This window comes from Eumetopias jubatus, unplaced genomic scaffold (assembly GCF_037043125.1).
Source record: "Eumetopias jubatus isolate StellerSeaLion01/CBP00866 unplaced genomic scaffold, mEumJub1_p1.0 scaffold_10, whole genome shotgun sequence".
NCBI classification, from domain to species: domain Eukaryota; kingdom Metazoa; phylum Chordata; class Mammalia; order Carnivora; family Otariidae; genus Eumetopias; species Eumetopias jubatus.
Genome location: NW_028274816.1, coordinates 116,218,504 through 116,233,363, shown reverse-complemented (window position 1 = coordinate 116,233,363; position 14,860 = coordinate 116,218,504). Strand labels below are relative to the sequence as shown.

At 35.5% G+C, this 14,860-nt stretch overlaps 1 protein-coding gene across 3 annotated transcripts in view; it reads right to left on the bottom strand.

Annotated features, from left to right (window-relative positions):
- Positions 1-14,860, bottom strand: part of VMP1 (vacuole membrane protein 1) — a 137,303-nt gene that overhangs the window by 26,718 nt on the left and 95,725 nt on the right. For all 3 annotated transcript variants that reach the window (XM_028109040.2, XM_028109039.2, XM_088028349.1), the window contains exons 8-9: positions 5,796-5,876; positions 2,069-2,185 (exon numbers count right to left, since the gene is read on the bottom strand). In XM_028109040.2, the coding sequence (XP_027964841.1) occupies positions 2,069-2,185; positions 5,796-5,876 (198 nt within the window). The remainder of the gene's footprint in view (positions 1-2,068; positions 2,186-5,795; positions 5,877-14,860) is intronic.

Here is a 14,860-nt window from a genome sequence, read left to right as displayed (position 1 = left end):
ATAAATAAAATCTTTAAAAAAATAATAATAATTATTGTTTCTTAGGTATTAATACTTTCAAAGGATAATTATTAATTTTTAAAAAGCAAAATGATAGCTTCCTTCTTCCCCAGAAAGAATTGAAAAGATCAAAGAAAAAATTATTTTTTTAATTTTTACTTTTTTAAAAGATTTTTATTTATTTATTTGACAGAGAGAGACACAGCGAGAGAGGGAACACAAGCAGAGGGAGTGGGAGAGGGAGAAGCAGGCTTCCCATGGAGCAGGGAGCCCGATGCGGGGCTCGATCCCAGGACCCTGGGATCATGACCTGAGCCGAAGGCAGACACTTAATGACTGAGCCACCCAGGCGCCCCAGAAAAAATGATCTTGATACACTGCAAAATAGTTTACTACTCGCCATAGTATTTTATTATTTGAAAAATTCTTTTTTTTAAGAAGATTTATTTTATTTATTTTTTAAAGATTTTATTTATTTATTTGACAGAGAGAGAGAGACAGCAACAGAGGGAACACAGGCAGGGGGAGTGGGAGAGGGAGAAGCAGGCTTCCCGCGGAGCAGGCCCGATGCGGGGCTCGATCCCAGGACCCTGGGACCATGACCTGAGCCGAAGGCAGACGCCCAATGACTGAGCCACCCAGGTGGCCCTATTTGAAAAATTCTAATATGGTACTGTAATATTTACCAAAGTAACTAGCATTCCAATATTAAAAAACTCATTTCATGGAACAATATACTTAATGTAAGTGGGAGAAGATATATTCCTTGAAGGAGGAGTGTCCTTGGAGTCGTGAGTGATTCTCACGCAGGGAAGTAGAGGACAGGCTCAATCAACTCAACCCAAATGCCAAAATCTAACATTAGAAACTGGGCAGGTGGGAGCAGCTGAAGTTTTCTTGTTTCATTCTCTTCTAAGAACTGAAGGTAGAGAGGTGTTAAGAAACTTGGGACAAAGGTGCTTTTAATTTTGAAGTCATCATACCAGGGCACCGCTCTTGCCTTTCCTTTGGTGAATGCCTCTGTGCTGCAAAACTCACTGGTTAAGAAATTCTTTTCAGGTTAATTGTGTTTTCTCCTAGTGAGATTTGCCCTTTTAAAAGGAAACAATTCATATCACAGTTCTAGAAGCACATACTCATTTCCCTTAATTTTCTCTCCTCTGTTCATATACGTGTGTGTGTGTGTGTATGTGTGTGTGTGTACAGACTTATATATACACACATACATACATCTATCCTAGGGTTTTTGTTAAGACTGGCTTGGAACAATAGCAGATTCTCACTTCTCTAACCACAACCCACAGCTCTTCACCTCTTCAGAGACCCCTTTCTTCCCCATTCTCTCTCACACTAACATCTGGCTGGCTTTCTGTAAAGGACATTGGTGCCTTGAGAGAAAGTATTATTGGGGGGTATGGAAGAAAAGTAGAATTAGCGAAAGGCCGTCTTCTCTCAGCTCATGGGTCAGTAAAAATATGACATTTTTGGACTATGTATGTGAAAGTGATGTGCATTTTCCTATTTTTGCTTGATAATAGTCTTGGATGAAGAGTTTCACAAGGCAAAAAGTGAAATAAAGAAAGACAGGAGGGCGCCTGGGTGGTTCAGTTGGTTAAGCGACTGCCTTCGGTTCGGGTCGTGATCCTGGAGTCCCTGGATCGAGTCCCACATCGGGCTCCCTGCTCGGCAGGGAATCTGCTTCTCCCTCTGACCTTCCTCCCTCTCGTGCTCTCTGGCTCTCATTCGCTCTCTCTCAAATAAATAAATAAAATCTTAAAAAAAAAAAAAAAAGACAGACAGGAAAGGAGAGAGGAAAATGAAGGAAAGAAAGAAAACAAGGAGAAAAGTCTTAAAGGGGCACAATTTTCCAGTAGGGACAGGGAAAACCAGCACCAAATTCACTAACCTCCAAATGACTTTCCATGGTTAAATACCCAAGTAAGATACCAACTAACAGAAGCAGAACCAAAATATTACCAATTCATATTGGGATGAGCAAAGGAATTAAGTTTTAATGCCTTTTAATGGGCTCATCATCATTAGGCAGTGAATCAGAGGGTATCCTTACCTGGATATGCATTTTAATTATTGCTTTTCCAATCAGAGTTGCACCAAAGAAAGTCCAAAAAGGTACAAGAAAGTGTCCACATGTTATTCCAGCCAGATCAAATAGAGGATTTGGAATCTATTTAAAAAAAAAAGTTAAAATATATAATCCAAGGAACAGTTTAATTTTATCACCTACAGGTATGTGGAATCATGCTTTAAGCCTTGCTTTGATTGCAAAGACAGGTACAGGTTCCCTGATCAATAACAGACTGTTCAGAAGGTTAGGCAAGTATTGTTTCTGTAAGCTGGGTCTCATATTCACTTCAGGTTGCTGTTCAAAGCAAACCCAGCTGTCCTGTTGCTTGTACTACTTATAGCTAACACCCCATAAATATACTTTTAAAAAAAATCACATTAGAATTGGATAAAACCAATGGACCTGCAGGAATTTAATACCATTCAGCAGATACTTTGCCATTTTGTAGCTGTGTCTAAGTTGAGGTATAAATGAAGAAAAAGCCTTAAGATTATTTCAGTAGTTACTAGGGTTCTAAAATCTTCAGCTTGAAATAAGAATATTATCTAGAAAGTACTCACATATATACAGCAAGCATTCTTATAAAAATTACAAATACATTTATATGTAGATGTGCTTTTATTCTTCAACATAAAAAAATTCAGTTTGTATTTTGCACATACAAATCTCATCATTTGCATGACAGTCCAAGGCTGTGGGGCTGTGTAAATATATTTTAAAAAGAAAATCAAGTGTGGAAATATGAGCACATAGATTCAGATGTTTTGAATACTCAGTCCCAGACAAAGAAGTGATTCACAACAAATACCTTTTCCAAACATTCCCACATTTCAAGAATGCTGAAAGACAATTTCATGTAGAAATGCAAAGAAACCACAAGCTGTTTTTGAGCACTTCACCCATTTTTCTCCCATAGAAGCACTCTGCCCTTGTGGCAGTTGGCAGAACCATTCAGAAGCCAATTAATTTATAAAATTTCATTTTTGAAATTTAAAAGAAAAGCCTACTTGTTTAAAAGATATTTGTCACATATGTTCTTTTAAAAATAATTACATGACTAAATTAGAATTCAAATATTCTTTTGTTTGTAACACTTGGATTCAATAACTCAGTTGTTTTTCTCATCCAAATTCAAATGTTTTATGCAATTTCATCTGTCTTATAATCATGTTAATAACAATACCATTTGCACAGCTTTACATCAATCATTTTTTATATCTTCTCATGTGACCCTCATAATTCCATGGATTACAATTTTGTTTTCCTTTATTATCAGGCTCTATCTCATGTTGAAATAGAAATTAAAGTATATAAGATATGTAAAGCAGAGATTAAAAATTAGAATTTGCTAAACATGTTGGACACCTCAGTGTATGCTGTATACCCTCAGAAGAGCATAATCAGTGAATTTATTGTTTCATGTGCATGTTATTTATTCTTTTTTTTCAACTGTTGACTAAATACACAGAAAGGAAGACTGGGATTAAATGAACTACTAAGTAGCTTTGAAATGTTCCCTCAACTAGAAGTTTTATTTATCTTAGTTTGAATGTTAGTAATAAAATAATTAATAAACTTAAATGAAGTATATATGCTTTCAACACTTTAAGTATCAAAAATTTTCTAGAAAAAAGTTCCTAGAAGGCCAAATTGATCTATCAATATTCCTAGTCAAATATAAAGAAGACAGACTAGTATAGAAAGTGTATTTTCAGCAGTGAGGACACAGGGATAGATGAGTGCCAAAGAATACTATTTTTTGTTTTAATAAATTGAAGGTACTCTGTGTTTTCCCCAGGAATAATGAAAGCTAATTTTTCTTTTCTATCTTTTTTTTTTTTTAGATTTTATTTATTCATTCGAGATACACAGAGCATGAGCAGGGGGAGAGGCAGAGGGAGAGGGAGAAGCAGGCTCCCTGCTGAGCCAGGAGGTGGACGTGGGGCTTGATCCCAGGACCATGGGATCGTGACCTGAGCCGAAGGCAGACGCCCAACCATCTGAGCCACCCAGGCGCCCCGAAAGCTAATTTTTCTTGAATGCTTTGCCTTGTTAGGTACTTTTCTGAAGTTTCTACATCGTCAACTTAATCCCAAAACAATCCTACATGATATCATTACACTCACTTTACAGAAAAGTGAGACAGACAGTTTCGACAATTTATTCAGGATAGAAGGATTTCAGCAGCAAAGCAGGATTTCAACTCAGGCAATGTGGCTCCCATGCTTGTTTGCTTAGCCTCTGAAGTAAGGACATTATTATCCATTAGGCCTCTCAGCTTAATCCCCATTCTGCTGACTTCCATGGCACTTTCAACTTATCCTTGTATTTCAATGGTCTCCCTCACTAGACTTCAGGATCCTTGAGGAAAGGGAGTATCTTTCACCTCTTTATTCCAAACACTCAGTGACTGAATCGTAGCTGACAAATAACAATAAAAAATGGAGGAACATTTATGTTCTAAGCACTGTGTTAGTTCACATATATTAAATCCTCACATCAGCCTTTAAGAGCAGTGTCTTATTGCCCTTTTTTAAAAATTAGAAAACTAGGGTTCAAAGAGTAACTTGACTAGGTTACAGAGTTAATAAGAGGCAAAACTGGTTTAGGAATGCCAAAGCCAATTCTCTTTCTACTATATCATGCTATAATATAAATGGCTTAAATAATTGAGGTCAATATTATGAAAAAGAGCTTCTACATTAAAAAGAAAAATTAGATTATGAAAATTTCTAATATTGCCAGGGTCAAAGGCACATGTGTATTTTACAGTATATCTAGAATGTTCACATCACATTAGAAATTTTGGCACCAAATGTCCTCTTTTTTGGCCAGGTGCTCTGCTAAGGGAGGAGTACTCAAAGATGAATTCACATTCTAGTACATAATTGATAAAGGAGCTGTGTGTCAGTAGACAATAATTTTGTGAATTATACTTACAGTTGCAGTTTTTATCATATCAACTAGGTGCACCTAGTTATACTGGCCAAATCTACCACCAAACTGCCAAAAATTGTGTATAGGCTACCAAAGAAAACTCTGTTCAAACTGTTCCATTTCAAATATAACTGTTTCTATTATATTAGAAAAGGACCAGGATAAACATCGACTAATGAAGGAATGTCAATTTCACAAACTACAGTTTGAGATATTAGCTCCATTTTTGACATATGTGGCTTCTTAGTTCACTGTAGCCAAAGATGCACTTAACTTTGCCCGAGAGGTTTCAATTACCTTGATAGTTGTAAATATCCCTTAAGACAGGTTTGATATGAATTCTTCCTTACAACTAATGCTTGAAACTCTGGAAAAAGACTACTTATCTATAACTCTGGAAAGAAAGAAGTCATTGTTATTTGGTTAAATCCACTTCATTTGATAAATTCTTCATGGAAAGGATGAATCTTCTTTCTTTTTTGCTCTTGTATTCTTACTGAAACAAGCCATTTAGGTCCGAAGTCATCAATGGCAAGATGAAATATTTAAAGTCAATAAACAAGATATGAACTTATCCAACAGAAACAGCTCATTTGATGAGTAAGATGAACGATTAATAAAACTACATACTCATTAAAAGTGATAGCATTTTTGTTCACTCAAGTGTGTCATCTTTATTTTCTTCCTAGTGTGTTGTCTTTAAAAACAAACTGGATCAAAATATAAATCTACCATTTATTGGAATTTCTCACTTTTAATACAATTCACTTACTGAAGCACAGGCCAAAATTCCAAAAAAGCCAACCTTCTGTACTAGGTTTTGAACTGCCAGTTTAGCCCGGGAAGCAAAGTCCTGTATAAAAGGAGGATAATCAAAACATTAATGAAAAGTATAAGGAAGAATGAAAGATGGCTCTTTATAGGATTTATAATATTAAATATCTCACAACCTGATTCACTTAATCATTGCTTTTGATGAATGATTAAAAAAAAATCACAGGTTGCACTAGAAAATATGCAAATAAAAATCTTGATAGAACAATTATACTCTTAAAGATAACGTTTTACCACAATTCAAGCATAAGCCAAAACACTGTTACTTTATTTTTCAGATTATCTCTGGATTATCTAGGGATGAACAAAAGGTTATAAACTAAGTATGAACCAACACATTCTTTTTTTTTTTTTAAGTAGGCTCCACACCCAGCATGGAGACCAGTGTGGGGCTTGAACTCACAACCTGAGATCAAGACCTGAGCTGAGATCAAGAGTCAGACACTCAACTGACTGAGGCACACAGGCACCCCAAACCAACTCATTCTTTTGGAAATACTGACCTATCACATTTGTCTCTTTCTCTTTCCTTCTACTACTTGCCAGACTCACTCCCTGATTAACATCAGGGTCGAAAATCATAAGATTTTTCAAGACAGTCAATGAAGACCTCTGCTGATCACCAGTCAGATGAAAAAAACAGTTATGTGGCGATAACTGAATAAGCATTTATTACCCCCCAAAGCAAAATGACATCTTACATTTCACAGCTTGTGCTAGTTTTATGAAATATTTTCAGAAATGTTTTACTCGAGCCTTTCAATAATCATGCAGTGTAATAGAGCAGATCCTTTATACTCTGAATCAGTGCTCTTTTTATTTCACTATGCTATCTCCCATGCTGAAACATGCATTTGGCTGGCTAGCGTATTTCCATGATTTTCTTTTTCCTTCATGTTGATGCTACAATTATATCTATATATATCTATATATATAGATATACACACACACACACACACACATATATGTATTTTTTTTTTCCCTTAAAAGTGCCAATCTGGGGATGCCTGGCTGGCTCCATTGATAGAGCATGGGACTCTCGATCTCAGGGTGGTGAGTTTAAGCCCCAAGTTGGGCACTGAGCTTACTAAAAACCAAACAGAACAAAACAAAAACAAATTCCCTCCAACTTACTTGTTGAGGATGGTGAGAAAGTCAAAGGAATTAAACCAATAAGGTATATCTTAAAAAATATTAATAGTTAAGATAAACACTTTCAAGTTCAAATATATCGGCTCTCAAAGTCAATCATTAACTAAATTCTACAATGCAGTTTTGTAATTTTACAATTTATTTCCAAAGACAGAATTTTTCTTTTTGGGATGTCTTCCTTTTTCAGTAAGTCAACTATAATCAGATTTTATATATAAATATAAGTATATATATACTTATGTAAAGTAAGCTCTACACCGAATGTGGGGCTTGAACTCACAACTCAGATCAAGAATCGCATGCTCTACCAATTGAGCGAGCCAGCCCCCAAGATTTAATACTTTTAAACAAACTGAACTACTGCAATGGAGAGAACTTTCTATTTTTATTCAGATTTCTAATTAAAGATTAATTTTCTTCTTAGGCCAGCAGCATCTATTGCATTAAATGTGAAACACTGATTTTATTGATTTATTGATTTTTTTCTTCCATGAAGATAGAAGTGTTTTCTTATTTTTTAGTTAGTGAACACACAGTGCAATATTGGTTTCTGGAGTAGAATTCAGTGATTCATCACTTACATAAAACACCCAGGGCTCATCACAAGTGCCCTCCTTAATATCCATCACCCATCTAACCCATCCCCACCCACCTCTCTCCATCAATCCTTAGTTTTTCTCTATCGTTAAAAGTCTCTTATGATTTCTTTCCCTCTTTTCTTTATCTTTTCCCCCTTCCCATATGTTCATCTGTTTCCTTTCTTCAATTTCACATATGAATGAGATCGTATAGTATTTGTCTTTCTCTGACTGACTTATTTCATTTGGCACAATATACTCTAGCTCCATCTATGTCATTGCAAATGACAAGATTTCATTTTTTTGATGGCTGAGTAATATTCCCATTACACACACACACACACACACACACACACACACACACACACACACACTACATCTTCTTTATCCATTTATCAGTTGATGGCTATTTGGGATCTTTCCATAGCATGGCTCTTGCTGATAATGCTGCTATTGCTGATAATGCTATAATGGTACATTGTGGTACATATACCCATTCAAAACTGTATTTTTGTATCCTTTGGGTAAACAGCTAGTAGTGCAGAGCGCCTGGGTGGCTCAGTCGGTTAAGTGTTTGCCTTCGGCTCAGGTCATGATCCCAGGGTCCTGGGATCGAGTCCCACGTCAGGCTCCCTGCTCTGCCTCTGCCTGCTGCTCTGCCTACTTATGCTCTATCTCTCTGTCATATAATAAAATCTTAAAAAAAAAAAAAAAAAACCTAGTAGTGCAATTGTAGGAGTGCAGGGTAGATCTATTTTTAACTTTCTGAGGAATCTCCATACTGTTTTCTAAAGTGGCTACACCAGGGGCGCCTGGGTGGCTCAGTCGGTTAAGCATCTGCCTTCGGCTCAGGTCATGGTCCCAGGGTTCTGGGATCGCGTCCCACATCAGGCTCCCTGCTCCATGGGAAGCCTGCTTCTCCCTCTCCCACTCCCCCTGCTTGTGTTCCCTCTCTCGCTGTGTCTCTCTCTCTCTGTCAAATAAATAAATAAAATCTAATAGTGAAAGAGGGTTCCCCTTTCGGGCACCTGGGTGGCTCCGTCGGTTAAGTGTCTGCCTTCGGCTTAGGTCATGATCCTGGAGTCCTGGGATCAAGCCCCACATCGGGCTCCCTGATCTTATTGATTTAAAAACTGTTTAATATATAATGAAACCAGTTTTCCTATATAACTTATTTTAAAACAAATTACAATTCCATTTATTTTTAATAATTTACACAATCAATCCCCAAGTCATTAAACTGTAATTCATTAGAAGCACTAAATAAAAACTGGTAAGCCATAATTAATAGATATATTTTGAATTTTAAAAATATCAAACAGTACTATTAGAGTATAAATGAGTTATGAAATTTTAACTATTACAGCCCAAGATTTAAAAATATAAATTCGGAAAAATGCCTTCCTTTACAGCCCTTGCTATCTTCAGAGCAAATCCATCTTAATGAGTGGTAAGATGGTACTCAATTTCTAAGAAAAAGTAAAACAAAGAAAAAAGTCTATAAAAATTTTATTTTAAAGACAACACACTTTTTATAAATGTATTTCCCAAGTGGGACATATGTGGGAACACTTTTTTTTTTAAAGATTTTATTTATTTATTCATGAGAAACAGAGAGAGAGAGAGAGAGAGAGAGAGGTAGAGGGAGAAGCAGGCTCCCAAGGAGCAGGGAGCCTGATACGGGACTCGATCCCTGGACCCCGGGATCATGACCTGAGCTGAAGGCAGACGCTTAACCATCTGAGCCACCAAGGCGCCCAACACTTTTCTATCTTACCATTTATGTAGTCCTCAATATGTAAAATTACAGCAAAAAAAATATTTTTTCTTGCATAAAATAATATAGAAAAGATCAACAAAGTGTTTTATTTAAAGTTTTGTGTCCTCGGCGCCTGGGTGGCTCAGATGGTTAAGCATCTGCCTTCGGCTCAGGTCATGGTCCCGGGGTCCTGGGATCGAGTCCCGCATCGGGCTCCCTGCTCCTTGGGAGCCTGCTTCTCCCTCTGCCTCTCTCTCTCTCTCTCTGTCTCTCATGAACAAATAAAAATAAAAAATCTTTAAAAAAAATAAAGTTTTGTGTCCTGTTTTCTTTTATCTTAATTTAAAGGCTTTAGAATCTTTTTCTTTTTTTTCAAAGATTTTATTTATTTGTCAAGAGAGAAAGAGAGAGAGCACAAGCAGGGGGAGTGGCAGACAGAGGGAGAAGCAGGCTTCCTGCTGAGCAATGAGACCAATGCAGGACCCTGGGATCATGACCCGAGCTGAAGGCAGATGCTTAATCGACTGAGCCACCCAGGCAGGCATCCCTAAAGGCTTTAGAATTTTATATTTATTTAAACCAAGAACTATGATAGTGCCATCATTTAAAACTGATTTTTTTCTGTTATAATGATACATACACACACACTTTTTTTTTTTTTAATCTTTTCTTTTAAAGTAAGTTCTATGCCCAATGTGGGACTGGTACTCATGACCCTGAGATCAAGAGTCATATACTTTACCAACTGAGCCAGCTAGGCACCTCCATACAGATTTAAATTAGAAAAGAGGTATGACTATACCAATTGGCTTATATAAAGAAAAAAAGATATATGGCTGGCTCAGTCAGTAGGGCATGTGACTTGATCCTGAGGTTGTAAATTTGAGCCCCCTGTTGGGTGTAGAGATTACTTAAAAAAATAAATAAATAAAACCTTAAAAAAAAAAGAAAAAGAAAGAAAGATTAAACATTATGCAGATCACCTAATATACAAAACAATGAAAATATTTAAGCCTACAGAAGTTCATGGAATCACCACGTTCTTAAAAACATCCTGAAAGTAAAAACATCCTGAAAATAATTTTAACCCTCTGGGGCAGAATCTCTTTATTCAACATAAATTAGATAAGAACAAAGGAAAATAGACTCCTTGTCCTTTCAGATGCCTGGGTGCCCCTTATCAATTATCCTTAAGGGTACTGTAAGAATTTTCATTTGAGGAGAAAGAATTACTTTACCTAAATAAATGAAGTAGAAACCTCTCTTTTTTTTAAATTAATTTTTAGCTTGCGTGTCTTACAAGGAAAAAAAATTAAGTGGCTTTTTAATGGGAAGTTTTACTTTTTAAAAAGTCTGAAAGTTGTCTACTGAAAATGCATTTCATAAATCTTATTATGTGTTTAACACACACAGTGACCATGCTACTTTCAGTTCCTGTAATTTATTTTCCAGGACTTTCACAATATTCTCCGAATTAAAATTACATTTATATACAAACAATCCATAAACGTTTATTTAAATTCAACTAATATGAAGTCTGCACACTTGTTTTCATTACAAGAAACCAATAGTAGCAGAATATGCAGCTTGAGGGAATATTTTCTCGATGTTTTCCCCTGCCGTGTAATGAAAAAAACCTCAGGGAAGCACTGTACTAGTATCTGCATCAAATCTAAAATATTTTATGATAGTAACTCATGTTTAGATTTCATAAATACAACTATATTTTGTTGTTTTTATTTTAAACTTATTTCACTTAAAGCCATATATTTAAAACTTACTGATATGGCTCTAAAGGCTTTATTGACATAATTTTATTGAAAACATCATTCTTTTATTGTCTAAAATGTTCTACATGTTAAATGGAATTGTATTTTGTTGCTCTGTAGTTTTAAAAGTTCTTTTTTAAAAATAACTTCAGTACTTTTAAATTATTTACATATTTGAAAGTTCTTTTTTATCCTGTTGATTTTAAAGTAACATTGTCTATGTATATGTTTATTTATATTTCTGCTTGCTTTTAAAATAGAATTGTATGGTAGGTATATCATTTGACAATAAACCCAACTTACATGCCCCCCCACCACACAACCCCCTCTCAACAGCAGCCAAAAAAGGCCTCTTTTACTAAAGTTTAAAAGAATCATTTCCAAACATAATTTGCTCTTCTTGTTAGGCCAGCAAATAAAAAAATTAGCCAAAATAAGTGCACCAATAATGAACAACTTTTTAAAGATAAAGTTTAACAAATTAATATGTTAGGCATTCAAAATTCAAGTTAAATATCAAAGGAAATTAGTATCTCATTTTAAGGGTTTTGGTGTATTTGTGGGAACAATGTAGCAAGTTCAATTTGATTACTTCCTCAATTGTCATTCTTCCATAAAAAAAAAATCTGTACAACTAAAAACAAATTCCTTTTAATAGTTTCATTTCTCTGGATTCACATTTCACAACGTTTCCCTATTTCACAATTTAAATGCCTGAAAGTGTTATTCTCTAGTTCTACCTAAATAAGCAGCATGCATTTACAATTTGTAACCATGTATCTCATTCGACTTTTTAAAAAATAAAATACAAGTAAAATTATCATTCCCATTCCCACCTTTTGTGATTATATATTTAATTAACCATGCTTCTGAAATTAAGAATGAGAGACACTAGGAGCATTTCCCCAATAACTACAAGACAAATGAGGCAATGTTACAATAAATCCTTCTTATCACTGAGACTTTAAGGATTAATAAAGAAAAAACAGATAAAGCCTTCAAGTACGAATATTCCTGCACTACTTTTACTTCACCTTTCTCTTTCCTAAGAAAAATATTTATGATTAAGGGAGAAGAGAGGGGCGCCTGAGTGGCTCAGTTATTAAGTGTCTGCCTTTGGCTTGGGTCGTGATCCCAGAGTCCTGGGATCGAGCCCCGCGTTGGGCTCCCTGCTTGGCGGGAGGCCTGCTTCTCCCTCTCCCACTCCCCCTGCCTGTGTTCCCTCTCTCGCTGTGTCTGTCTCTGTCAAATAAATAAATAAAATCTTTAAAAAAAAAAAAAGGGAGAAGAGAAACTGTATGGATAATTATAAGTAGCTTGTAAAATACTAATCTTTGAATCTAAAGATACCAGATGGATTTAAACACATGAAATAACATTTATCTTCAAATGGCAACAGTACACTTATTTCAATTTTCATAAGTGATCACAGGAAATTTCAAGATCTCTTTAAAAGCAACAAAAAATACCTAAACCTGTTAAACGAATGCAGTATTACTGGAGATAATTATGTATTTGGTTAATAGCTTATGTTAGTTTGAGAAGACCTATTACTATCAATGTGATGATAAATGGTGAACGATTTTATAGATTACAATTTTGTAAATTATCTGCCTTCTTAATCCATAATATGTTAAAACTTCTGCTTAGCTTGGGATGGTACTGAAGTGGCTCCACAGATAATATTAAAACCACAGAGCAATGGATTCAATAATAATTCCTCATATATAAAGGGAATTTAAAATATACTGTATTTTTGAAGTTCTTTCACCATCTAAAAATGACTGTTAGTTCCTTGGCCCTAGTCAAATATGTTGTGTCAAGGAAGTAATACTCTATTAACTAGATATGGAGCTAAAGAGTAATGATGACTTAATATAAGCTGTTTCAGCATTGTGGACAATCATTCTGAAATAGTAACTTGTTATTAAGATCCTAATAACCATGTAACTAAATTAATTTTCTACACTGAAGTCATATTAAACATAATAAATACCACAATTAAAGGGTACAATTAATTCTCATCATAGAAACTGCAATGAAATATAACTCATAATCTTTAAATCTTTCAGACTAAAACATGTCCTAATTGCAATTTTCTACCCTTGATCAGGGTTCTTTATGGGTTATTTTCACATAAAAATGTAGATTAATTCATTGAATTCAAGTGAGCAAAATATTTTATCTTACTTTTAACTTCCTCAGCAATATCAATAATGCAGCTGCTATGCTTTAACACTACATATTTAAGTAAGTCTCCTTTATTTTTATTTTTTTAAGTAAGTCTCCTTTAAATGAGGTATATTTTCAAGAGTCATATATCATCTATTCTGGTTTTTTTTTGTTTTTGTTTTTTTTAATGTTTTATTTATTTATTCATGAGAGTCAGAGAGAGAGAGAGAGAGAGAGAGAGAGAGAGAGAGGCAAGGCAGAGAGAGAAGCTGGCTCCCTGCCTAGCAGGGAGCCCGATGTGGGACTCGATCCTAGGACCCTGGGATCATGACCTGAGTGGAAGGCAGACGCTTAACCATCTGAGCCACCCAAGCCCCCCTCTATTCTGTTTTTGAATTATAATGGACTCAAACATGCTTATGAGGTGAAGATTGTAAGGAAATAAACTCCAGAATTACAAGCAAAAGTAGGGATATTAACTTGATGAAATAAAGTGATTACAACAGTAGTAAGTAGTTAATAAATTTTAAATTTAGTACCTATAAAATGCCGGATTACAAAATGCACATACACTTACCAAAAAAAGTGATCAGAGTTGTGCAGTAACTACGGAAAATGAAATGTTTTAATATCAAATTTATGGCTTTTACATTGTTACATCAGAGATGATCCCTGGAATGTCTTTTTTTTTTTTAAGATGTTATTTATTTATTTGAGAGAGAGAGCATGTGAGAGGGAAGGAGCAGAGGGGGGAGCGAGAAAGAATCTGAAGCAGACTCCACACTGAGCATAGAGCCCAACATGGGGCTCAATCCCACAACCGTTGAGGTCATGACCTAGGCCGAAACCAAGAGTTGGATGCTTAACTGACTGAGCTACCCAGGAGCCCCTAGAATTTCTATTTAAATTGGATATCAAGGTAAAATTCTATAATGGTGCAAACAGAATACATCACATAAACACATTTCATAAAAGCAAAGCAAAGCAAACTTATTTTGAAAAAACTTGGAGATTTAGAAATTGTTTTTGTTTAAACATTTTATTTATTAAATATTTTATTTTATTTATTTATTAAATATGTTATTTTATTTATTTGAGACAGAGAGAGAGAGAGCACAGAAGCAAGGAGGAGGGTCAGAGGGAGAGCGAGAGGGAGAAGCAGACTTTCCGCTGAGCAGGGAGCCTGATGCTGGGCTTGATTCCAGGACCCTGAGATCATGACCCAAGCCAAAGGCAGATGCTTAACCAACTGAACCACCCAGGTGCCCTGAGATAGAACTTTTAAGAGATTACAGAGTTCTGATTTAAGATGGTGACATAGGAGGCTCCTGAACTCACCTCTTCCCACATACACACAGAATGTATAGTTACATAAAGAACAGCTCTCTCTGAAAGAAAGCCAGAAATTAGCTGAGCTATTCCTACACATCAGGAGAGCCAGAAAAAAAAAAAAAAAAAAAACCCCACATCAAAAGGATAGGAGAAGCTTGGAAACAGCTCACCATAAAACCTACCTCCAGTGAGACAACCTACAACTGGGAGAGAAAGCACAATTCTGTGTCTTCCTGAGGAA